General features: G+C 37.5%; 1 protein-coding gene across 1 annotated transcript in view; it reads left to right on the top strand.

The window, feature by feature from the left end:
• Window positions 1-24,914, top strand: part of LRP1B (LDL receptor related protein 1B) — a 1,070,902-nt gene that overhangs the window by 750,201 nt on the left and 295,787 nt on the right. The window contains exons 44-45 of the mRNA XM_065413676.1: window positions 21,571-21,763; window positions 22,310-22,435. Coding sequence (XP_065269748.1) covers window positions 21,571-21,763; window positions 22,310-22,435 — 319 coding nt within the window. The remainder of the gene's footprint in view (window positions 1-21,570; window positions 21,764-22,309; window positions 22,436-24,914) is intronic.

Below are 24,914 nucleotides of genomic sequence, written 5' to 3'. Positions count from 1 at the left end.
TTGTTCTCAGCAGTCTTAAGCAATGGGCCTGCTTCCATTAAGTAGCCTCCTTCAAAAGAGCCACTCTTTTACATTGTTCCAAATGAGAGTGAAGCCAGGCCACCCTCAAGTAAGATGATAACCCTCTATGCTGTTAGGAAGCAGAGATCAGTGAGAGGAATGGAGACAGTGCCATCTTTGCTAAGGGTAACTTGCAACTTCAGTCCTGTTGAGAAAAATAAGAGGTGGCAGTCAGTTTGAAAGTGCTTTGTGGAATTCTCTGTAGTAGAGCATTATTCTTTAGTCTATTCTGAAGGAGCAACTTTCAGTTATGAAAGAACAACAGGGAAAATAAAAATAATAAAACGTCAAATAGAGCCTCTGCAGACAATTTCAGTGAGTTTTAACGATATAAGAAGTTTGAAGAGATGTATTATTCAGTTACTGAGATCAAATAAATGTCTTGTGATTTTTTTTTAAAGGACTCATTTTAATGTTATGTATTTAAAGTAAACTCCTAAACTTAATAGAGTTACTTGTAAATTATCAAAAATGCATTCCATACTCAGAATCAAGAGCATAATTTTCTGAAAAATACAATGTATTTTTCATAGATAACAAACAGGTTGAATCCCTGCTTTAACTGCAAAACTTAACCTAGCCTTAATTATAGAGCTTCATAACATGACTCGGGTATGTCTAGGTTATACTGGAAACTGCTGTTCAAATTATTTCACTTGCTTTTTTTTAAACACATTTACAAAATACTAGCTATTTTTATACTGTGCTGCTTGCAATAAATTCAGCTCTGAGCATGTTCTTGAACAACTGTCATTATTTCTTTGTTATCCTTTCTGACACCTGCCAAAATTGTAAAGGTTAATGATTCAGCTTTAATTAACTGAAATTAATCTTCAACAGATAAACATAATACCTAATAGATGAAAAGTGATGGTGTTTCTTTCATTCACAGATAAGAATTTAATAACTTATTGACACTCACAGCACTTTGCGTTAGATATTTTTCAGAAGTGAACCAAACATATCATACTTACAGTTTATTGTTATGAGCGTTTACATTGTTGCATACCTATCCTTACCATAATTCTTAAAAACACAGATGTGATGGGTGAGGGCCCAATCACTTGGTAACTCACTCGAAGTACAGCCCCACAGGTACAATTAAGATAGCAAATGCTTTATCTTGTCCATAATTAATTTTACTTTATGGGAAATTATAATGGTTGATAGATTGGATGAGCTAAATGTCTTTTACATATCTAACTGCTGTGATTCTGCAAATAGTTTCTAAGATATACAATTTTTAAATTAGAAATTATTTTACATGAGTATCAAAAGCCCTCCCAAAAGAGAAGAAAAGTAATATAAACCTGTCATAGATAATAAGAAAATTATAATGATATGAAAATGAAGGGTAGGCATGACATTTAACAATAACATTCAATTATGTGCTAAATGGTTTAATTAGATAAGTTGTTTTAGGGAGAGCAGCTAAGTGATGTCTGTATTTAGATTTCCTTACACTTTCCATTTTAAAAGATTCTGCAATCTTTATCATTTGTTTTAGAAGCTCTTCCACCTCTGTTGTTTGCAGTATGCCTTTGCAGAGAGAAAGCCCTGAGGCAAGAGAGGTGGCTTTTCTTTCCCCTATGAAATTCCATTCAGGTTTGGCTGAGATACTCACTAAGGCTATGTCTACACTGCACAGTTAAGTTGATGTAAGTTATGGCGATGCAGCCTAATGGAGAGTTTGTTCCTCCCAATCCTATGCACATGTTTCCAGATCCCAGCTATTGGGAAGACTTACTGGATCCTACCTCAAGAATTTTTCAGTTGTCCACAGCCAATTGACTGGATGGTGAGGTTCAAGCTATGAAGGAGCTGTTTGCAATGGTCTCTTCAATTCTGATTGCCCCTGGTTCTGTCTGCAGCCCATCCCATATTACCTGATACATTTGCTGAGGAAGAAGAGGAATTGTTTCCTCTCTTGGAACAACAACAGATGGATTCAGAACTGGAGCCAGAGTTGCTTCCTGATGAAAATGTGGGCATTATTTCTGCTTTATCTTTTCAAAGGATGCATTACAATTCTGTGAGTTGGTAGATCGAATGGCAGCTACTTTGAACTTACCTTCTGTTGCTTTGGAAGAAACATCACATCCAGTATTTGACATCTTAGGAGATTGTTGAAGAAGTAGGACTCTTTATCTTTACCTATTTGGGAAGGACTTTTGCAACATGCTAAAGCAGTTTTCACTTCTCCTGCTTCCTGCCTTCATCTCTAAGAAAATAGAAAAACTGTATCAGCTCCCACATGAAGTGTTATCATATTTTCATACTGCCCCACCTCATTCTTTGGTGATTGCAGCAGTAAGTAACAGATCTAGATATGGTCAAACCCATTCTACTCCAACTGATAGATAAGGGAAGAAGCTGGATTCCCATTGGAGGAACGCTTTCTCTTTTTTGACATGGGGTATCCAAGTAGCCAGTTACTAGCTGTATTGTCCTCATACCAGTTTCATCTGTGGGGGGAAATGGCTACATTTGTTCAAGGCTTAAAGGATGGTCAGAAGAGACTTGCCAATTCAATCCTCACAGAAGGTCAGAACATACCAAAACATGACCTTGGGGCTTCTTCTTCTTCCTTAGAAGACATACATGATTAAGATCTTTTTTGTTGGCTGTGAAGGCTAGGTTTAAAGTTGAGGAACTCTGTTTTCAGGGCAATGGTTTGTTTAGTAACAAAACAGATGATTTTTTTCTGAGAAATTAAAGGGGACCAGATCTACTGCTTGATCGCTTGATTTATATTTTTCTTCTAAAATGAGACGACCTACTTCTTCTTTTTGCTACCATAGGCAATTTTATCCACTATCATCTTCATATTTCTTGACTCATCGTTGGCAGCAACTACAACACCAACAGCCAACTTATTCTCAGTATCAATATTTGTAGTAGACTGAATTCCAAACAATCTGCGTTCTCATCTTCTTCTTTGAATACATGGCTTCAGATTTGATGTGTGGGTCCAGAGTTGTGGACCAGTGTGCAAAATTCCTTCCTATCTGTTGTTTGGAGACAGGCTTCCCTATTTTGTCAGCAGTCTTGTAACATCAGACAAATGAATCCTAAAAATAATGGAAAAGTGTGATATAATACAGTTCCAAACACTACTTCCTACCCTTCCCATTTCAGGGAACAATCTCATGAAGGTGTTCTTCTGTCATAAGTCCAGAAATTGCTTCTAATAGGAGCTGTAGAGGAAGTTCCTGAAGATTTATGGGCTCAAGGCTTTTATTAAAGCTATATCCTGAAGTAGAAAAAAATATGGGAAGACGGGGGTTCCATCCAATTTTAGATTTAAGAAAGTTGAACATATTTATCTGGAAGTTTCAGTTTTGAATATTAACTCTAGCCTCCATCATCACAAGCATGGATTGGTTCTCAACTCTTGATTTAAAGGATACATATTTCTACTTGGCCAAATCTTCCGAAGTACCTGTTTTCATGGTGGATAGAGACATTTTCAACACAAGTGCCTACTATTTGGGCTTTCTACAGCACAAAGTGTCTTTACAAAGTGCCTTTCTGTAGTAGTGGCACATCTCAGAAAACACAGTATTGTTGTTTACCCATACTTAGACAACTGGCTGCTGAAGTCAACATCACATGAGGATATGTTGACTCACATTCAGTTTATAACTTTCCTTCTTATAGATGTAGGACTTCTTCTAAATGTCAAGAAATCAAATCTCTGCCCAACTTAGAGAATCCTCTTTATAGGATTGGTACTGGACTTAGAAGCAGGAAGGAATTTCCTTCCAGAGGAAAGATTTCTGAACATAGTGTGATCTATTTTGGAGATTAATCCTTATTAAACACAGAAATTAATATTATTTTTCGATCTAATGAGTCTCATGGGAGTGAATTTATCACTCCATTTGCTCATCTCAGAAGGAGGCCAATGCAACTTTGGTTGGTTTAACATTGGTTGGCTCAAACCTAACCTGGATAATCTTCACATGCTAATCAGCATACTACAGAATATTGTAGAATCTTTGATTTGGTGGACAAACAGAGCCAACATTCTGAAAAGAGTTTTGTTCCCTTGTCATTGGTCACAATAATCTCCAGTGCATTGAACAATGGATGGGGAGCTCACCTGGGGTCTCTGTCAGTTCAGTGTCACTGGATCATAATGATGTGTCACTGGATCATAATGCATATGCACAAGGAGGCTGGATTAAGGTTGCTTGAGAACTGTAGTTTGTATGTGTGTAATCTCCTAGGTTTTTTGAAAAGCAAACTGAAGTAATAGAAATTCCATCACATGGCACCACATTGACTCCCTACCATGGTTCATCAGCAGGGTGGAACCTTGAGATCCACCGCACAGACCTCTTTGCTGCGTGAGCTAAGAGAGTAAGTGAGAGCAGTAGTAGGTTGTCATCCTGTATGTGGACCAGTACAAGAGGGTATGGAACACTTTCCCATTGGGTTTCACAGATATTTGCTGACAGCAGAATGACGCTCAGGAATCTTTGGCTGCAGGCTCTGGTGCACTGTGCGCTTTAATGGGCATAGGCTCTTCTACCTATTCCCCCTAAGAACGACTCCTCCTGCCCTGTCCCTTCCAACCTGCCTCTCTCCCAGTCCAGCATCACATAAGTAGACAGTAGCAGAGACAAAAGTGAGTTTTCCTGTGAGACATTCACCTTTAATTACATGATCACATTATTTTTTCCACAGAACCCTTGCCTCATTCAGTGCACAGGATGGACTTGCTCTGGAGATGAATCAGGGTTGTGTAGTAAAGGAGGCCGTTGTCTGCAGGACCCCTGCTTCATCTGATGAAAAAGTTGGAAGGTGTGTACTGAATGAGGCAGGGGATTGCAGGAAGAGAAAGGATGGTCTCATGATTAAGGCAATTAAATGCTACCCTAGAGAACTGGATTCTATTTCTGCCTCTTCCCTGGTGTTTGTATGTGATGCTAGGCAAATTACTTAAATCAGATTTTTCACAGGTGTTCAGTAAATGTGTGTTCCTTATTTTCTGGGTTCCTAACTTGATACTTTGGGGTCTGATTTACAAGAGTGCTGAGCACTCATTGCTGCAACCAGTCAATGGCAGTTGTGCTTTCAACATATAAAGTGCTATACAATGCTAAGCACTCTGAAAAATAGCAACTCCTAGGCATCTCAGTTTGGCCACTCAAAATTAGTGGATACTTTTGACTTAATCTCTGTGCCTCAGTTCCCCATCTGTAAAATGGGGATAATATTTTCTAACATCACAGGGTTGTTATAAAAATAAGTTCATTAATCTTTGTGAAGCACTTAGATACTATTATGATGAACACCATAGAAAAGCCCATGAGGAATTTAACTACTCTTTCTTCAGGGCAGACTTTGAATAGTGTGCTGTAAATGAGGTCTGGGGCCCCACGTAGAACAAAGGGGATTTCACTTATACCAGTAGAAATAAGGAGTAATATCAGTGAATTCCATGGAGTTACAACATTGTATAGGTTTCTGTAAGGGTGATGAGAATCAGAAGCACTGTACTTCTGTACAGTAATACTGTACTACTCCATACGTAGTCAGTTCTACAGGTAAGCTGTTTAGTTCATAACATGAGAATTATCACCTTGGGATTGTATACAGTTTCAGTCTTGGTCTTCTTCATTATATTATTTTATCTTATTCTCTTTACAAGTAATGAAGTATATTAGCTTAATTTTGGGTTAAGTAAAGACCACCAAAAACTATTGTATAGTTTTTGACTATGGAAATGAAAAAATCTTTCTTGTTTCCCAGTTAAAAAATAAAGATAACTATGTCACTCTGGATAATAATCATTTCATAATAATAAAATAATATGTATTATTTTATTATTATGAAATGAAGATTAAAGAAAGCCATAGCTACTTAGTACTATCTTACTATAATTGCCTTTTAAATATCAAACCTAATCCCATGTGTATCCCTGGCTATCTTTTTTGTAACACGTCTGTTCGCCTTTTGGCCACTTTACATCCTTTATCCTTCAGGGTGTTGTTTGTAACCTACTTGAATTCAACAGGCATATCCTAACGTATGTGTATATAATTTATGTGGCAGATCTTCAGCTGGAATTGTCAGCTCAGCTGACATCAATTCTGTGGATCTCACTTTCGTGGTTTTTTTAGGAGAATCTGGATGATTTCAACACATGCTTAAATTAAAGCATTGTGAACAGTTCCACTGAAGTCAGTAAAACTTCTCTTTGTGTAAATTTATAGGATTGGTTCCATAGTTACCTATTCCTGTGAAAAAATAGTTTGTGATAATGTTATTAAAGACTATATCATAATGCATTCAAACAAGGGGGGTGATTTAAGCATTAGCAACCTTAATTCTATTTTTTCCTAGTTTGAGTGATTTGGCTTTTTAACATTCTCTGAAGGTAGTTATATGTGTGTAAGTAAATTAAAAACATAAATAAATTTGTATTGGTATGTAAAGAACAACATATAAGTGGGATGATATGAAGAACATGGGGAGACAGATAATAGATATTGCCAGTACTGATGAATCCATTAGTTTGTAGTATACATACTATCAATGTAGTTTCTTAAAATAAAAACAAAATGTTCACAGTTGTGTTTAGTACTTCACCCTTTTGAGATTGTTTTAGAGAAAAATATCAAATGTAAATTTTAAACATCATGAAGTTAATAGAAGCTTTACTTGTCAATGGCATGGGAACATGTATTGTATAGGTTGATGCTAGTGATTAAAATACACACAGTTTTTGGATTTTGAGGAGAGAGTAGTAGAACTGGTCATTACTGAAATAATGGTGATGGAGGTTTGACTTTAGTTTGCTAATAACTGAAGTGTTTGATCAGCAGTTTATTTTTAGACAAAAGACAACTTCAGGATGGAGTTAATGTTTAGTGTATGCATCAGTAACTTCCACAGTAAAGCACACTAGGGAGGTGTTGTGATTATCAACAAACCAAACATTAAAAGTCCAAGAAATTCAGTTAAGTGTACACTTTAAAGAAATTCAAATCTGTTAAGGTACAGAAATGATGCCATACTATAACAGTAGAGTTATGATTAGTGCATATTACTTTGTAGACCAAGATTAGAGCAAACTTATTTTGTAAAAACATTTGATTTTTTCTCTCTCTCATCACTACAGGGCAGAGTTATCATTGTTTGGCTGCTGTAACTGCACGTTTTCACACCTTTAATATTTTTAGTTTTCTTTTAAAAGTAACTTTGACTTTGAAATACCTTGGTGTGTAATGCTTGGTTTTGGAAGTATTACAACATCCTGTAATATTTTTACCCATAAGTTACTAGTACACACTTAAGCCTTAACTCCAGTTTAATATAGTTTTCATTTTGGAATTTTCTTATATATTTATTTACTTATTTGTTTATATGTGCGGGTAAGAATTGAAGATTCTCTGCACTCTCTCTTCAATTGCAGAAATGCAGCGTACCGCAGATACAAGTCTCAACAGCATGTTTACTTGCAGCAGTGCAGAAAGGGGGCATGTTCATGTGCAATTGTGGCCACAGTGAGGTGGAAATTACAGTATATTGCATGGCAGTGTGTGGTATTAGAGTTTAGGCAGGCATTCAGACAGCAGCATTGAGTTTAGTTTCAGTGAGAATGGGATTTTGCTGAGCTCTTATTGTTTTCCTATTAGGAATCATGTTGTCAGGATTCAGTTTCACATTTTACTACAATTTTGTGTTTTTACTCTCTGTGTACTTTAGCCTTGATAATGTAGTTACTTTGTCTTGCAGCTCCGAAAATTCATCCCTTTCCTTCCTTGTTACTACTTTAGAATCCATCGTAGTATTTAGCTTACAAGTGTTATTTAAAAATTATTATTGGTCTTATATATTAAATTACAAAGTGTGTTAAATAACTTTAATAATTTTTCAAAGTGAACCACTCAAATGAAAGGAAATGGCAATATTAAGGTTGTTTGGACAACATGAATTCTGCATCTTATACATATGCATTTTGATACAGTCTTCAGTTGAATGATCACATGCATCCTTTTCCAAAGGGCATCTTTTAACATTGTTTTTGTAAGTAATTTCCTGTTAGTTCTATATTTTGTTTTTCTTTTATTACAAAATCTATTGTATAACTGTAAAAATCAATGGAATGTGCTGACAGCAGGGTTTGAACCCTCGGACCATTCTTAGCTCAGATGAAGCAAAAAGAAGCTGCTTATATTCAGCTGGTGAGCCTTAGTCTATTCTAAATTACCCAGGGTCATTTTGGCCACCAGTAGCTCCAGGATCAGAGAAATGGAAAAGGGTGGGAGGTACCTTCCTCCCATCTCAAGCTCAGGACTTTATCCTACAAAGTACTGAACATTCTAGCCCAACCTAGCAAAACAGTTAAAATTAGGAAGGCTTTTAAACACTTGGTTAGTCCCGTTGACTGCAGTGGGACAACTCATGAGCTTAACTTTAAGCACATTTTGTTTGATAATTCTGGAGTGTCCAGCTTCTTTCTGGACTGAGCCTTTGATGACTCAGTACAGCTCAAGATCTAGCTCCATACTTCAAGGCATATGCACAAGGGTGGATAGTAAATGCTATAAGTTCAACTTTAACTTTGCATTTGTTGACTTTTGAGCCCTTGGTTACTCAACCTAAACATTTCACTAATATAAATATGTAATGAAATGCAGTCAGTAAAAACTATTTGTATCATTTCAGACTTTCTGTCTTTGAGGAGGCATACAAAATGTATGGATTTACTACAGTGCTATTTTTTTTTCAAAGTGGGGTTCAGACTTTAATATGGACTAGTAGGTCACCTATTCTAAATAGGCTTCAATCTCTTTAGAAGACTGAGTGGCTCTAAGAGAGCTTTGTTAGAAAGATGTACTCATTCATTTGTCATTTCCAAAGTTCCCTGAACTTTCTAATTACAACATCTAGTCTTTGTCACAGAAAACAAGAGAGTCTAATCAGCCCTTCATAGCTGAGCTCTGAAACAGACTCACAAGGAGCTGGAGTGAGTAGAACATTAGCTACTGTTGTTTCTTACAAGATCTCTTATGGACTGCTGTACTGAGTTAGGAGATGAACTATAGAAACGCAATAAACAATGTCATGGAAATTTATCCCATTATGACCTTTTCTGTCTCATATGGATTAAAGAAACTATTTTTGTTTGTTTTTGTTTTATTTCAAAATGTGTTCTTACGGTCGTTCCTGATAAAGGTCAAAGATTGTCTAGTGAAAATAAAGACCCCATTCTTTCCTCACATATGTGACTAGAATTCTTCCCTTCGGATTATTCAGGAAGATAAATGTTCTATTCATGTTGCTTTTGATCCTTCTCAGAAAGCCTCCTTTAAAGACTGAGTGAGAGATAGATGCTATAGACCTATAGACATATATTTTGTTACCAGCTTTTCCCATCTTTCAAATCTTTTGGGGGGAAATTCTTATCAGACCTTAGCTACTAGATAATATCAATTGTGTTGCTGGTTATTTTATAGAATTCTTGAATTCATCTCTGGTTTCCATTTGAACAATTTTAAACAGAATTTTAAAACATTTGTCAGACTATTATTAACTGCTATGAATTCTTTGCTTACTATGGAAAAGCATCCAGTTATCTTGTGCTGAGTACCTTACAACACCTAAAATATATCTGGCATACAGTATACATTTTTGAAAAAGAAATCAAACATACTTGCCAAAAGTATATGAAAAGCAACAATTGACATAATTTTGTGAATACAATTCAAAAATTAAATACTTCACAAAACTGTGAGTGCGATTAACTAACACCTTAACAAGACATGTCATTTCTGTATTGCTTTAAAAATGCTCTATTTCTCTATGAAGCATTAGCAGCAGTATCCAAATTACAGAATTCTTTTGAATTTAAATATTTTATAGTCAATCTAGTAAAAAGATTTATATAAATAAATCAAAATATAGTTCACATTGAAGAACCCGAGTCAATACCAGAAAAGACTCTGGCTCCCCGTCCTGTTCTAGTTGGTTTGGGTTTTAAATTCTATTCAAGGAATTTTATAGAATCAAGTAGGAACTGTTGGACACATTATAGATTTTACGAAGATTTGGGATAGATCCATGTTACAAGAGATGCAACTCTGATGGGCTGGGGAACATATCATAGAAAGGATCATCATTAAAATGGCATTACCCTGCTAGTTGTGACATAGAGTTAGACCTAATTTTATTGTCTGTCAAAGACGTCATTAGCCTTTATTCCCTTTATTTTATCTCAGGACCCTCTTTTTCATCTAGAACAAGTTTAAAGGTCTGTATAGTGAAAGACAAAAACACAACATCACAATGTTTTTTCCTCTAGTGCAATCTTCCTTATGCTAATAAATTTTCAAAAAAGATTTGGCTTCCAAGATTTTACTATAGATACTAAGATTTTCACTTCAGATTGTGAACTGTCAGATTTTTTTCTTCTGCTACTATTCCAGTCATTCTATATTGTCATATTGTTTGCATGGTGTGTTTTGGTTTTGTTTGTTTGTTTGTGGGGTTTTTTTTCTGAAAGAGTTTAGAAAAGGAATTAGCTTTGATTATTCTATAATCTCAAGTAGTTACTATACAGTTTCTAAGGTGATTAGCTAATGGAACTTCAGTCAGATCTTATACCTACATTACCTGGTTGTTGTGATCAGTATCTTGAACATATGATAGTCTCTTAGAACATTTGTGTTGTTGTTTACTAAGACTTTACCTTGCACTTTTGAAACCTTTGCCTACTTGTGACACTAACAGTCTCTCTCAGGGCAACAGATTTCAGAGGGCCAGAGGTCATCCTTACTGCCATCCAGAATACCAACTGAAGCTCAATCTTGGAGTTTCTCCTCCAAAAACGGGGGGACAAGGGCTAAAAGACCCTATCCTTCCACTTCTGATGCTCATGGTCCTCTGGACACCTTCTACCTGGCTCCTCCCCAACACCAGCTTTATAACCATAGCCCTAAGGAAGCTTCAGCTTGCTTTAAGAATATTCCTATCACAGAGATCTGTATAGCTGCAATATGGAGCTCAGTTAACACCATCACTTGGCACTCGAGCTGGTAGGAATCCGGAGTTCCCATTCTGTGGGAAATTCCTAAATTACATTTTTAATTTTTTTTTGTTCCTAATTAGAATGAAAAAATCAAAATTTCCCAGGGAACAACATTCTAAAATTTGTTTCACAGAATCTGAAATGACATTTTACTTAAACCTTATTGTTTAGATTTCATTACATATTATAATTTATAATATAAATAAAAATGGAAATAGTTTAGCTATTATGTATGTCATGCCATGTATATTATTATTACATGGCATGGCGTGATATAGTCAAAATGTTTCAAATAATATATCATATATCATATCATAAAAGTAAAAAACAATAAATAACTTACACCATCAAAGTGGAAATGATAATGTCAAAATTAAATGTGTTGACTTTAATGAAACAAAATATTTTGACATTATCAAAAATGATTTGTTCTGATAATTTTTCATCAAAAATATGTTCCTGCAGAATGTTTCAATTTTTTTTTTTCAAATCAGTATTTTCAGATGGAAAAATTTCTTCGGAAAAATTTTGACTGGTTCTACTCAGCACTGGTCCCTGGATCTGGCCTCCAGCTCAGCCTTTCCATAGTCTCTTTTTGACTTGGACTCCTTCAACCCACCTTGTATCTAATCTGCCAACTCCTCGTTAATCACTGAGGGGGATCCACATAGTGACAATACATGAAGTGGTGGGGGGATCCACATAGTGACAATACATGATACAGTACAATAATGAGGGTTCTTCAACATGTTTTCCTTTGAGACTCTCATGACCCACACTTCTTCCCTGCTACTCTGGAGACTAAATCTCTCTGAATTCTGGCCTAGAAAAGGAATTCTGTGGCAGATGGGGCTGCAATACAATATATGCAGTTCCAGTGGACAGTGCGAACTAAAACATTCATTACCTATGCACATGAGGAGCATGTGTACAATAAATGGGATCCAAACAGACAAACATGTTGAAGAAATACAGTTAAAGGAAGTAAAAGATCTTTCCCAGCTATGGATCTGACATGTGTAATCATTGTGATGTTTTAAACAAATCAAAGAATAATAAATGAAAATATCTCAATTATATTTTTTCTAACAGTATTCACATAGAGTAGGTATGCTACATCACAAATTGTCTACAAGTAATTTTAAAAACTATATTCATTCTTAAATTAGCTTATGAAGGTGTTCAAATACTGAAATGCATCAGTAATTCATACCTGACAACCCAAGTTATTGCAATCTTACAATCACCATTCCTCTGAGACAGTGGTTCTCACCCTTTCTTCATTTGCGGATCACTAAAAAATTTCACATGGAGGTGTAGACCCCTTTGGTAATCTTAGTCATAATCTGCAGCCCACAGGTTGAAAACCACTGTTCTGTGGTAATGACAAACTTTCACAGAGCCTTAGACATAGTCTGCAGAAACCCACGGTCTGCGGACCCCAGGTTGAGAACCTTCGCTCTAAGAGACATTCTGTATCAACATTTGAGCTCATATATTAGGAGTGGACATTGTTATTCTACATCTTGGAGCGAGAAGCATAATGTTCCTCTATATATTTTAATGCTAGAATCTCAAACAATAATGATACCTCTGAAATGCAGATCTGGACATTATTATATTGTATAGCTATATTATATTGTATATATTTCTTACACAATTACTTGTTGTTAACGTACTTTTAACATACTGTGGGTAGTATTTTTATTAGTATATTTTCACTTTATAATGTTGTGCCAGATATTGCAACCATATGCAGTATCTCTGGGGCCTATTGGTTTAACTTTATGAATGTTTTATGTGTATAGTTGTAGACTCTGCATTGTATTCTGCTCCATGGGGGAGGGTTACTGCAGCTACTCCAGAAACTGAAAACAGTGGGGGTTAATTACTGCAGTCCCTGCCATAGGTGCTGTAACTAGGGGTGTTGGGAGTGCGGCTTGAAGTGGTTTCTATTACATACAGGGTTTACAGTTTGGTTCAATGGCTCTCAGCCCCCTCCCCGCCCCCTTATAAAAATTGTTCCTACACCAGTCCTAGGGTGGTTTGAATATACTGGTTCACGCTGGGTCCCAGAGTCCCAAGGAGACAAAGAAAGGGCTTTTGATATAAAAGACTGAGTTTAATCTGGCTAAGGGGCCTTCAATTTGATGGAACAAACAGACATGACTTTTTGTCCAAAGTGGGGACAATCTCTGGGGAAGGGTTGGAAGAACTTGAACCAGCCAGGGTCTCCATAGGATTGTTGGGTGTGTGTGCTTAACTATGCATTTAGACCCTTTCATTTGGTTTATATGTTTTATTTTATGGGCTTTTATCTTACACTAACTATACTCTTCTTTGAAAGAACTGTATGGGACTTGTAACTGCTGGTGTATATTCTTCATAGCCCCTAGAGAGAAAACAAAGGGTAGGTGCTGGACTCTAGTTATATCTGCTGGGATAATCACAGGGAATTGCAGTGGAGCTTTAGCCTAAAAGCTTGGTGTGACAGCTACTGCAACCACATGCAGCATCTTTGGGGCTATACTGTATTTTATGTTTAAAACATGAAAACCTCAGATAGCCATTACACTGAAATGGGCCAGACAGTATGAGCTGTAGAATATCCATAGCCCTTTGTATTAATGCAGGTGGTGTGTCTTTGTGTATTTTTGGTTCAGTGGGGTGGGTTATCTGTGGAATCTGGAATCACTTGGGGGTGATTACTGCAAATTCCCCAGCACTGGTTATGCTTTAAAAAACACCATAACAAAACAAATAATAACAACAACAAAAAACCCTTTGAAGCTTCACCCTGCGGCGAGGGCCATTGACTGTTGATTGCCTGTTACAGAAGGACAAAAGCTCAAACTGTATAAAGAAATGGCTGAACTGTCCCAAGGGGGTCCTGGTTCTTGATCTGAAACTTACGTGAACTGGCAACCAGGAAGGCAGAGTTGAAGGGTTTGAAAGACTGACACCTACTTGGAGATGGCTGGTGAGGTTTTAGCAAGAGTGTGGAACTTTTATTGTTTTTTTCTTTACATATGTCTTCTCCGAAACAATTTCGCCGTAAGATATATTTTGCTTTGTACAGGCTGGATGATAACTGGTATATACTGTTGTAGCCCTTGGAGAAAGGTTAACCACAGGCCAGACTTGCTAGAGAAATCACAGTGAGATGTTGAGGGACTGCAAACCTTAACCCCTCTTCTGGAGGGGGAGAGACACAGGTATCCTCTTGAGAGAGGTGACAGCTAGGAAGCTTGAAACCCTGAGTGGGTGCCCTCCAGAAAGACCGGAGTGAGGGGTGGTCTGTCAAAGCTGCAGTTAACCCTGAAACCCTGAACTGTGACACCTCAGTTTCTTCGGTTATCGCTCGATGTAATATGCCTACATTGAAAACAGAATTATACAATTAAACTATATGAATATGAAAGTAAATGAGTACTGAATCCATTGGCTCCAACAGGTAATTTTAATGGTGCTCTAGAGCTATTCTGTGGTCAAATACTGCTGGGACGTTGGTGGTGTTACCTGATCGTACAAAGCCCACTAAAGAACACTTCATCCCCAGCATTTCTATGTGCTCCCTTACACTTACTTTATGCTTCTTCCAGTTGGAATATCTTGTCAAGCTCCTCCACTTCTGGCTGCACAAAGTTGCTGTTATTTGTAGCTGGTCAGTCCCTGCTTACTACACCTGCTTTCTCCTGACTCTGGCTCTTCCTATTGCTCCATACACCCCAACCCCTTAACTGCTTCTCCCTTCTCCTCTGACTGCTCCACTACTCTAACTCCCCAATGGACTTTCGTGTGCCATTCCTGAATTTTTTAAAAAAAATCTAAAACAAAATGGTTAATTCTAATTCAGATCTCTAGGGATATTGATTTATGGAATCTGCATTTAAATAAATCTACCTTCTTCTCCCTTTTGCTTATTCTGATTTGTTATCATGACTTTTGTAATGTGTGTGGTTCAAAAAAGGATCTTCATATGCTCCATGTTTGTCTCTCATCAGTTATTTTCTGGTACTTTTCAAGATGTACCTTTTCCCCTTATGTATTAATATCCACAGTTTCATTGTAGTTCATACTGTAAATTCTTCAGTTCCTAAGGCGAGTACTGGGTGTCCAGCTGTTAATGAAAGGATAATCAGTGCATAACATGGCCAAAAAACCCTCTGCCTTACTAGTTTTTAATAATAATAATTAATTAAGTGGGTTTGAATTTGTTTATTAGAGATAAAGAAAGAGGCATAAAATATTGTTCAATACATACACCTGAATCTTGATTTGATGCATTTTAATTTAGGTCAAAAATTATTAAACAACAAAGGAGGGAGAGGTGACAATATATCACAGTGAGAGTTTCTTTTTATTGTAGATAACTATTTTTATCTCAAGTGTGGCATTTATCGTAGTCTGTGTATTCTTTTTTTCCAGTTGAAAAACACTTCAAGAGCACTTTGTCCTGAGCTGTCCCTGTAACTTTCTTCATACTGCAGTACAGTCTGTTCTATACTTTCCTGTACCAAAAATTATAAATTTTCATAATGTAACATCATCTCTGAATTCCGAAAAATCATCTACAATCTGTAATCAGATAATGGTTTATGCTGGCCAGCACAATGTCCTGATGTCTTTACATTTATTTGATCACCTAGTCTGTTCCCACTCCATTACAAAATATAGTCCACAGATAAAGATCTGTATTAATCCTAAAATCCTGCATGTGACTTTTGTTTAGGTGGACTGATGAGCTCACACAGAACCCCACTGGAAAAACCAGGGCTCTATGGGGGTGAAGCAGACAGCCTGCAGGAATCAGGTTTTGGATAATAAACAGATAAGAGAGAGGCAAGATGTTATGTGGTATCCTGATCCTAAGCTTCAGTTAATGGGGAACTTTATTTTTTAATGAAAGCTCATATGTTGCAGAAACTACAGATAGACTCTAGTGATAGATAAAACATGCTCAGTTATATTTTATACTAAGTATATATGCATGAATTATAACCGTTTTTTTATAAACAAATGAAACCCAAATATTTAAGTAATAGAAATGAGAGGTTTCAAGGCCAGAAAGAAACATTATAATCATCTTTATTATTGTGCCTAACACAGGACAACATTACCCAGCAATCTCCATATCCAGACTGTTACTTCAGTTTGAATTGTAACATAACCTTTAGAAAGATATCAAGTCTTGATTTAAAGATCTCAGGTGAAGGAGAATTCACCGCATCCCCCAATAAGCTGCTCCAATGTTTAATTACCTCACTGTTAAACATTTGTGCCTTATTTCTGGTCTGAATGTATCTAGCTTCTGCTTCCAACCATTGGATTTTATTATCCTTTTTTCTGCTAGATTACAGAATCTTCTACTATTAGACATATTTTCCCAATGTAGGTGCTTTTAGAACATGAGCTGTGGAGGACTTTTGCCACATCCCTAGAGACTCAGCACATTAAATAAATAAATAACCTCTAAGCTTCTTTAGTTACAAAAACAAAACAAAACAAAAAACAACCCAAAACACCACCTGTTAAGGGGTGGGGAGGTGAACGTAACAGTCTCTATATAGATATATAGCAAATGGGAAAATGAGAGAGCTGATGAAAATGAGTACAAATCAGCAGTTAGGAAATGCAATTGTTAAGGGAAGCTTAACTTGTCAATTAAAAATCTGTTGCCAATAAGGTTAAAGACAATAAGAAAGAATTTTTAAATATATCTGAAACTAATAAGCCCTTGCAATGGTATAGATCTGATACTAGATAAGGATGGTAAAATTGTTAATCATGATGTAGAAAAGGCAGAAATGTTCAATAAATATTTGTTCTATATTTGGGAAAAAGCAGGATGATGCATTAATATCTTACAGTGATGATCTCTGTTCTAGCAATAACTAGGGAGGGTATTAAAACAGCAGCTACTAAAGATAAATATTTTAAATCAGCAGTACTGAATAATTTGTACAAAAATATTAAAAGAATTGACCAACAAGGTCTCTGACCAACTAATGTTGATTTTTAACCATTCTTGGAACACTGAGGAAGTTCCAGTGAACTGGAGGGGGGGGGGATAATTTTGCCCTAATATTTTAAAAGGGTAAACAGGTCACAGGATGACCTTGGTAACTATTGGCTGGTAAGCCTGACATCGATCCTGGGATCATCGGAAAGACTGATTATGGGGTACAATCAATAAAGTATTAAAGGATGGAGGCATAATAAATGGCAATCAACATGGTTTTATGGAAAATAGGTCTTATCAAACAAAATGGATATAATCTTTGGATGAGATTACAAGTTTGATTGATAAAAGTAACTGTGCTGACATAATACTTAGACTTCTGTAAGGTATTTAACTTAGTCCTGCATGGCATTCCGATATAAAAAAAAAGCACTATACAAAATCAAGATAGCACATATCAAGTGAATAAAAAATTGTTAATTGATAGATCACAAAAAGCAAACAGCAACTGGAAAAAAATATAAAATCATTGCTGGTAAAATTTGCAGATGAAACAAAATTTTTTGAAGTGGTAAATAACGATGGAGAGAGGTTAGTTTTACGGGCTGACCTGGATCACTTGGTAAGGAGGGCTTATTTGAACATGTGTTTTTAATCATTCAAATCTAAGGTCAGACATCTAAGAACAAACAATGTAGGTCATACTTATAGGATGGGGGACTGTCTCCTGGAATGCAGTGACAACACAGAGAACTCATGAGTCAGGGTAGACAACCAACTGAACAGGAGCTTACAGTATGATGCTGTAGCTAAGAGGTTGAATGAGACGTATACATGGGAATATTGTGTAGTAGCAGGGAGGTCATATTACCTCTAGGCAGGGCCGGTGCAAGGAAGTTTTGCGCCCTAGGCGAAACTTCCACCTTGCGCCGCCCTTGCCCCAGCCCTGCGGCAGCTCCCCGCCCCCCCTCCGCCCTGAGGCGCCCCCCCCCCACGGCAGCTCCCCCCCGCCCTGAGGTGCCCTCCCCTTCCCCGCAGCAGGTCCCCCCCCCGGGGAGCCGTGCAGCAGCTCCCCACTCCAGCTCACCTCTGCTCCGCTTCCTCCCCGAGCACGCCGCCCCCGCTCTAATTCTCCTCCCCTGCCAGGCTTGCGGCATCAAACAGCTGATTGGTGCCACAAGCCTGGGAGGCGAGAGAATTAGAGCGGGGGCGGCGTGCTCGGGGAGGGGGCGTAGCAGAGGTGAGCTGGGGTGGGGAGCTGCTGCACGGCTCCCCGGGCCAGGGTGGTGGGGAGCTGCCTCGGGGGGGGGTGTGCCTCAGGCCGGGGGGGGGGGGGGGAAGCTGCCGCAGGGCTCCCCACCCCAGCTCACCTCTGCTACGCCCCTTCCCCGAGCACGCCGCCCCCACCGGCAATGACAATAATTGCATGGAGCGGTCGCTGCGCTGGGAGGAGTCTGAACCACACGTGCCGGCAGCCCAGCCCAGGAACGCTGTAAAAAAGAAATTGGGGGCACCGCTTTTTGGCGCCCCCAAATCTTGGTGCCCTAGGCAATCGCCTAGTTTGCCTTAATGGTAGCACCGGCCCTGCCTCTACGTATGGCATTAATGATACCATTACTGGAGTATTTTGTCTAATTCTGGTGTACACACTTGAACAAAGATGTGGAAAAATTGGAAAAAGTTTGGTCCAGGACTCCAAAAAAATATTCAAGATCTGAAATACATTCTCTTCCTTCTGGAGTCTGTGCTTTCTCCTATCCCACCTCAGAGAGTCTGATGATTATTGTAAACTTTTAGCATACTGGTGCTATTATTTACTTAGATTAAAGAAATTATATCTTGGCAAGTTTCTTTAGGGATCTTCTCTTAAATTCAATATTTTTATTTTATTTTGAAGTGTGCTTTTCCCAGTTCAGTGTTCTCTCTAAAGCTTTTTCCTAAATATATGCATGTGAAAAAAGGTGCTTTAAAGTTGTGCTGTATTGTTAAATGACCATGTGGAACAGTTGAATTTTTGATGACAGAAAACCTATAACTGTTAAAAAGGCTGATTATGCTTTTTAGGTGCAGAACTTGTTAACTATTAACATGTGTCCACTATAGAGGGGGAAATGGTAATTTAGCGGATTTCATGTTGGAGTATCAACCACTCAATAAAAGTTTTAGTTTCAGTTCAATTTCTAGTTTTATCAGTCTACAGCTGAGTTCATTTACAAAGTTTGCTTGGCCTTTACCTTTGCTCAGCAGAAGTACATAAGCAAATTAACAGACTAAATGAACTTCCATCCTTATATAAGGTGATATATCCAGGTCCAAACTAATTGATCCATCAAAATGCTTGCAGTTGGCTGTCAAGAGAGAGGCACTCCATTTTCAGACGCATGATTAACTTGAGCCTTGAGGATAAACACTGTTGGAGATGAGTGGAGAAACAAGAAAAGGGTTGGGGAAACAGGGATGATTGGGGAAGAGAGGGTACTTTGGAAATGGAGAGCCAAAGAGAGATAACAATGAGTGTGTTGAGGAGGAAGATAGAAAAGGAAGATTCAAGAATGGAGGTTGGAGGGAGACAGGAGAAGACAGAATGTACGCGAAGGGATTGAAGAACATAGGGGACAAGAGGAGGTGTTAGTTAACAGAGGAAACATGATAGGGGAAATAGGAAGAAGAAAAAATCTAATGCAGAGTAGAAGAGGGAGAAAAAAGAAATGGTGTGAGAGAAGTAAAGGAGAGAAAAGGAATTAGAAATGTGGGGAAGGAAGAACAAGCAAGAAAACATGATTTATGGTTATTAAAACATACATTTTAAAAAAGTATTCATAGTCTGTTTTATTGTAAATGACCAATGAGGAATACAAATTGTATTGTAAGTTTCTGTAAATATGGCCTGTTGGCTTCAACCAAGTTGTTAGTATGGCTGTCAGTTCTGTAAAGATTGTGCAATTGGGGATTAAATAAAATAAATCAATAGGCATTTCCCAGAAGTTTGGTTTGGAGCTACCCTTCTCCTGCTGTGACACTACGGTTAGGTCGATTGAGGCACTTGAGCTAACCACTCTTCCACTGAAATAGGAGGGACTGCTGGGGGTGCATTTTCAGGAAGGAATCTTTGTCTCTAGTACGCATTTCATTCCTGCACCCATCATCTGATAGCGCTTAATTCCTTTGACTTTTAGGGAACTCTGGAAGATCTATCTCATGTCCAAAGCTTTTCCTAGGTATTATATGAATGACTGAGGAATTAAAAATATTACACCTCAGAGGCAGGGAGGGTTTTGTTATTAAACAATAATTCTGTAAGATTTTATTCTTGTTGTTACATACTTTCATATATACATCATTCTATAAGTGACTAGAGCAGAGCACAGATGCATTTTTTCTGAAATAAAATTATATTTCTTTTTCCATTTTATCCCTATAGTAGCATTAAAAGTTAAAAATCCATAATTGTTCACTCAGAGAAAATAATGTAATTTGTGGTTAGTTCTTCAGTCTAGAATTTAATCTAGTAGAGTTTTTGAGCGATAAGGAAAATAAAATTATCTTAATTAATATTTACTTCATTGTTTATATTCTCCACTGGTGCCTGTGTTGTCAAATAAGCAGTGGCCCATGTCTTTCTATTATTTTTTAGGAAAGTCATCTGGAATGAGATGAAAAAGAGAAACTATATCTGTGGGAATAATATTTCCATTTGTTCAAAGTCTTTGACAATATACTATATAGTGAACCACAATCCATATTTTAAATAACTCTAAGTTTTGAACAGTGGAATGTAATTTGGTAATATTCTGTTGCATTTATATGACCTCTTTCATCTGGGAATCTCAAAACACTTTACAAACATTCATTAACTTGGCCTGCATCTCCCTGAATATAAATGAGAAGGAGCTCCTGACAGGATGATCTCAGGGAGCAGTCTTTAATTTTGAAACTTACTCCCCACCTTGATTAGCCAGAATTCAGATTTTCTAGCCTTCCTGGCATGCTGCAGAATCTATTTTGTCCCCTTTTTGATAAGGCAGTTGATGAGGATGTGAGCTGAGGTGGATATTTTTATGCTGTGTTTTTTTATTTTAAAAAAACTTTTAAAACATTTTAAAACTTTTGTAGTAATAAATAATGATAAGTGAAACCTCACAACACCCTTGTAAATTACTGTAGATAAGTAGTATTATTTCTGTTTTATAATATTGGTAAACTGAGGTACAGAGTGATAAGTGATTTGTCCAAAGACACAAAGTGAGTCAGTGCAGAGCCTGTGTTAATCCCTTACTCAAAGCACCAGACAACACTCCCTCTCTCATTTCTTTATTCAAATAATATGTTCTAACTTCTAACTGAGGTCTCCCAGTTAGCCTTACTTTCCTTAATGTCTACTAATATTCTCTGCTTTGGTCTCCTTTCCCTCAGTTATTATTAAAATACAGGTTGGTTGAGTAAGTAAATAAATCTACATCTGATTGCTGCCTAAATGCTTTTCTTATGTATTTCTGTACTTCAGGTAATTGTCAAGTCTGGACCAGGCACTTTTCTTAGCCTGGCTGTATATAATGACTATATCTTTTGGTCAGACTGGGTGAGACGAGCTATTCTTCGCTCCAATAAATATACAGGAGGAGATACAAAAGTTCTTCGATCTGATATACCACATCAGCCAATGGGCATCATTGCTGTTGCCAATGATACTAACAGTTGTAAGTTACAAAACAAAATATAATGGGTTCTTAATTATATATAGTTGCTTTCAGAAATTTAGATTAGCTTTCATCAAATTATATGTTATGGCATTTCATAACCTCTTCTTTTCATTATGTGGAATATTAACTAAAAGATAGAGAACACTCCTTTTCCAAAGAAATTAAATTTTCTTGGAATACTGTGTATATTTTTCTGGCTTGAGCATTCAGAAATGGAAAAGTATTTAGTAGATTCTTTGTAAATATTTGTCGTTTTTGGATGTTTCATTTAATCATTTTACACCTGTGCTAAAAGTAGCTCCATATTATTTAATACAGTAATCTCTCTGGCATCATGGCATTCCTACCTAACTGGTATATATAGAGATTTTAATTAGAAATCTGTCAATGTATCAGTGACCCATAACACATTAACCAGGAGACTGAACTGCATTGAAGTCTGATCTTTCAAATAATACTAAGCATTGAAGCAGATACCACAACGTTAATAGAAGATGGCCTGTTTTTATTAACTTGATAATACAAAAGTTCTTTATTTTTCAGGTGAACTGTCTCCCTGTGCACAAATGAATGGAGGCTGTCATGACTTATGCCTTCTGACTCCTGATGGTCGCGTGAACTGTTCATGTAGGGGGGATCGAATGCTGATAGATGACAACAGATGTGTGAGTAAGTAATATTAGTCGACGTAGTGATCCCCCATGGTGTGGTCCCATCAGATCTCACAAACAAAATTGGTTTGGGCCAACCCGTTACATGGATTTGAGACCTCTACAGCTTATATTTATTGTAGGAAGTAACGTTGGTGCTTCAGTAAGTGTCTTTCTTCTCTCTCAGTCTTAAGCAATGCCCCAGAATGATTTTAGAAGGAACGGTGTTAATGGAGATGACATCTTTTGAATGTACAACTAAAGTTTTGACATTGCTATCCAATAAAGATCCCATGCAACCTTTTGTAAGAGTACGGATGTTAACCTTAGTGTCCAGGCCAAATTCCAACTTGACTATAGTCTATTTCAATTCCCTGGGTTTTTTTTTTTTGTCAGTTGGATACAGTATTCTTCACTTCCTGTCCTAAAATGTGTAGTGTTATTATAATTTGTTAAACAACTGTCAGATTCCAACATGCAGGGGTGTTGCTTAAATTATTACTGTATATAATTGTATATAAATTTGTACACATAAGTTTGTACTGTGTTCAGGACCCTTTAGGATGAAAGGTGTTATAAATCAGTTATTCCAAAGCCATTGTCTACAGACATCTTTCTAGTTCTCTACTGGACACCCTGTGACACAAAATAGTGTGAGGAAGAGGAGAGAGAGCTAAATCTTTTATAAAGTAGTTGAAGAATCACTGGAGGTCCATTGTGGCTATTATTGGCCATATTGTACCTGGTGCTGAATTGGTGTGCATGTGGGGAGAAGTAGCCACTAGTGCAGGGGTCGGCAACCTTTCAGAAGAGGTGTCACTCTAATTTAAGATTTCACGTGCCAGTACAGTAACTCCTCACTTAACGTTGTAGTTATGTTCCTGAAAAATGTGACTTTAAGCAAAACGATGTTAAGCAAATTCAATTTCCCCATAAGAATTAATGTAAATGAGGGGGTTAGGTTCCAGGGAAATTTTTTTCACCAGACAAAAGACTATATTATATATACACACACACACACAGTGTGATGGGTTGGATCACAGAAACCCCCTTGGGAGCTGCCACCTAATGTACCAAGACTACTTCTATTCCTGTTTTCCCTGCCAGCTCAGGGCTCTAGCACCCTGTCTTGCTGAGCCAGACACTCCCATCTGCTCCAACACAGACCCAGGGTCTGAATTACTTGCCCCAAGCTGCAGGTTTATCTGAAAACAGCCCACAGAAGTGTGCTTGTCTTTAGCACTCAGATGCCCAACTCCCAATGGGGTCTAAACCCAAATAAATCCGTTTTACCCTGTATAAGGCTTATTACTGATAGAGAGATATGCACAGTTGTTTGCTCCCCCAGGTATTAATACATACTCTGAGTTAATTAATAGATAAAAAGTGATTTTATTAAATACAGAAAGTAGGATTTAAGTGGTTCCAAGTAGTAACAGACAGAACAAAGTAAGTCACCAAGCAAAATAAAATAAAATGCGCAAATCTATGTCTAATCAAACTGAATACAGATAATCTCACCCTGAGAGATGCTTCAGTAAGTTTTTTCTCAGACTGGACACCTTCCAGGCCTGGCCACAATTCTTTCCTCTGGTACAGCTCTTGTTCCAGCTCAGGTGATAGCTAGGAAATTCTTCATGATGGCTCCTCTCTTCCTCTGTTCTCTTCCACCCGTTTATATATCTTTTGCATAAGGTGGGAACCCTTTGTCCCTCTGGGTTTCCACCCCCCCTCACTGGAAAAGCACCAGGTTAAAGATGGATTACAGTGCAGGTGACATGATCACATGTCACTGCAAGGCTTCATTACCCACTTGCCAGCACACACATATACAGGAAGACTCACAGGTAAACACAGCCATCTGCAGACAATGGGAGTCATCAAGATTCCAAACCACCATTAATGGCCCACACTTTGCATAATTACAATAGGCCCTCAGAGTTATATTTCATATTTCTAGTTTCAGATACAAAAGTGGTACATTTATACAAATAGGATGATCACACTCAGTAGATTATAAGCTTTGTAATGATACCTTACAAGAGACCTTTTGCATGAAGCATATTCCAGTTACATTATATTCACTTATTATCATGTTTTTATAAAACTATTCCAGTTACATTATATTCACTTATTTATCATGTTTTTTATAAAACCATATAGTCTGCACAACGTCACACACAGTATAAGTTTTAAACAAACAATTTAATACTGGTACACAGTGATGATGATTGTGAAGCTTGGTTGAGGTGGAGGAGTCAGAGGGTGGGATATTTCGTTTACTGCTAAATGATGAACTAGCAATTGGCTGAGCCCTCAAGGGTTAACTCTCTCTCTACACAAGGCAGCAGGAATGGAGGGAGATATGCACATTTCCCTTAAGTACTCTGCCTTGTTCATTAGATCAACTTGCTGTGATGGCAGCTGCTGCAAGCTCCCTCCCTCTTGAGCCTTCTGTGTCCCCCCAGCTCTATGGAAGATGGGGTAAGCGGGGTGCA

Source organism: Emys orbicularis, chromosome 11, assembly GCF_028017835.1.
Source record: "Emys orbicularis isolate rEmyOrb1 chromosome 11, rEmyOrb1.hap1, whole genome shotgun sequence".
NCBI lineage: Eukaryota > Metazoa > Chordata > Testudines > Emydidae > Emys > Emys orbicularis.
Note: the sequence above shows the minus strand (reverse complement) of the source record. Positions and strands in the feature narration are given on the sequence as shown.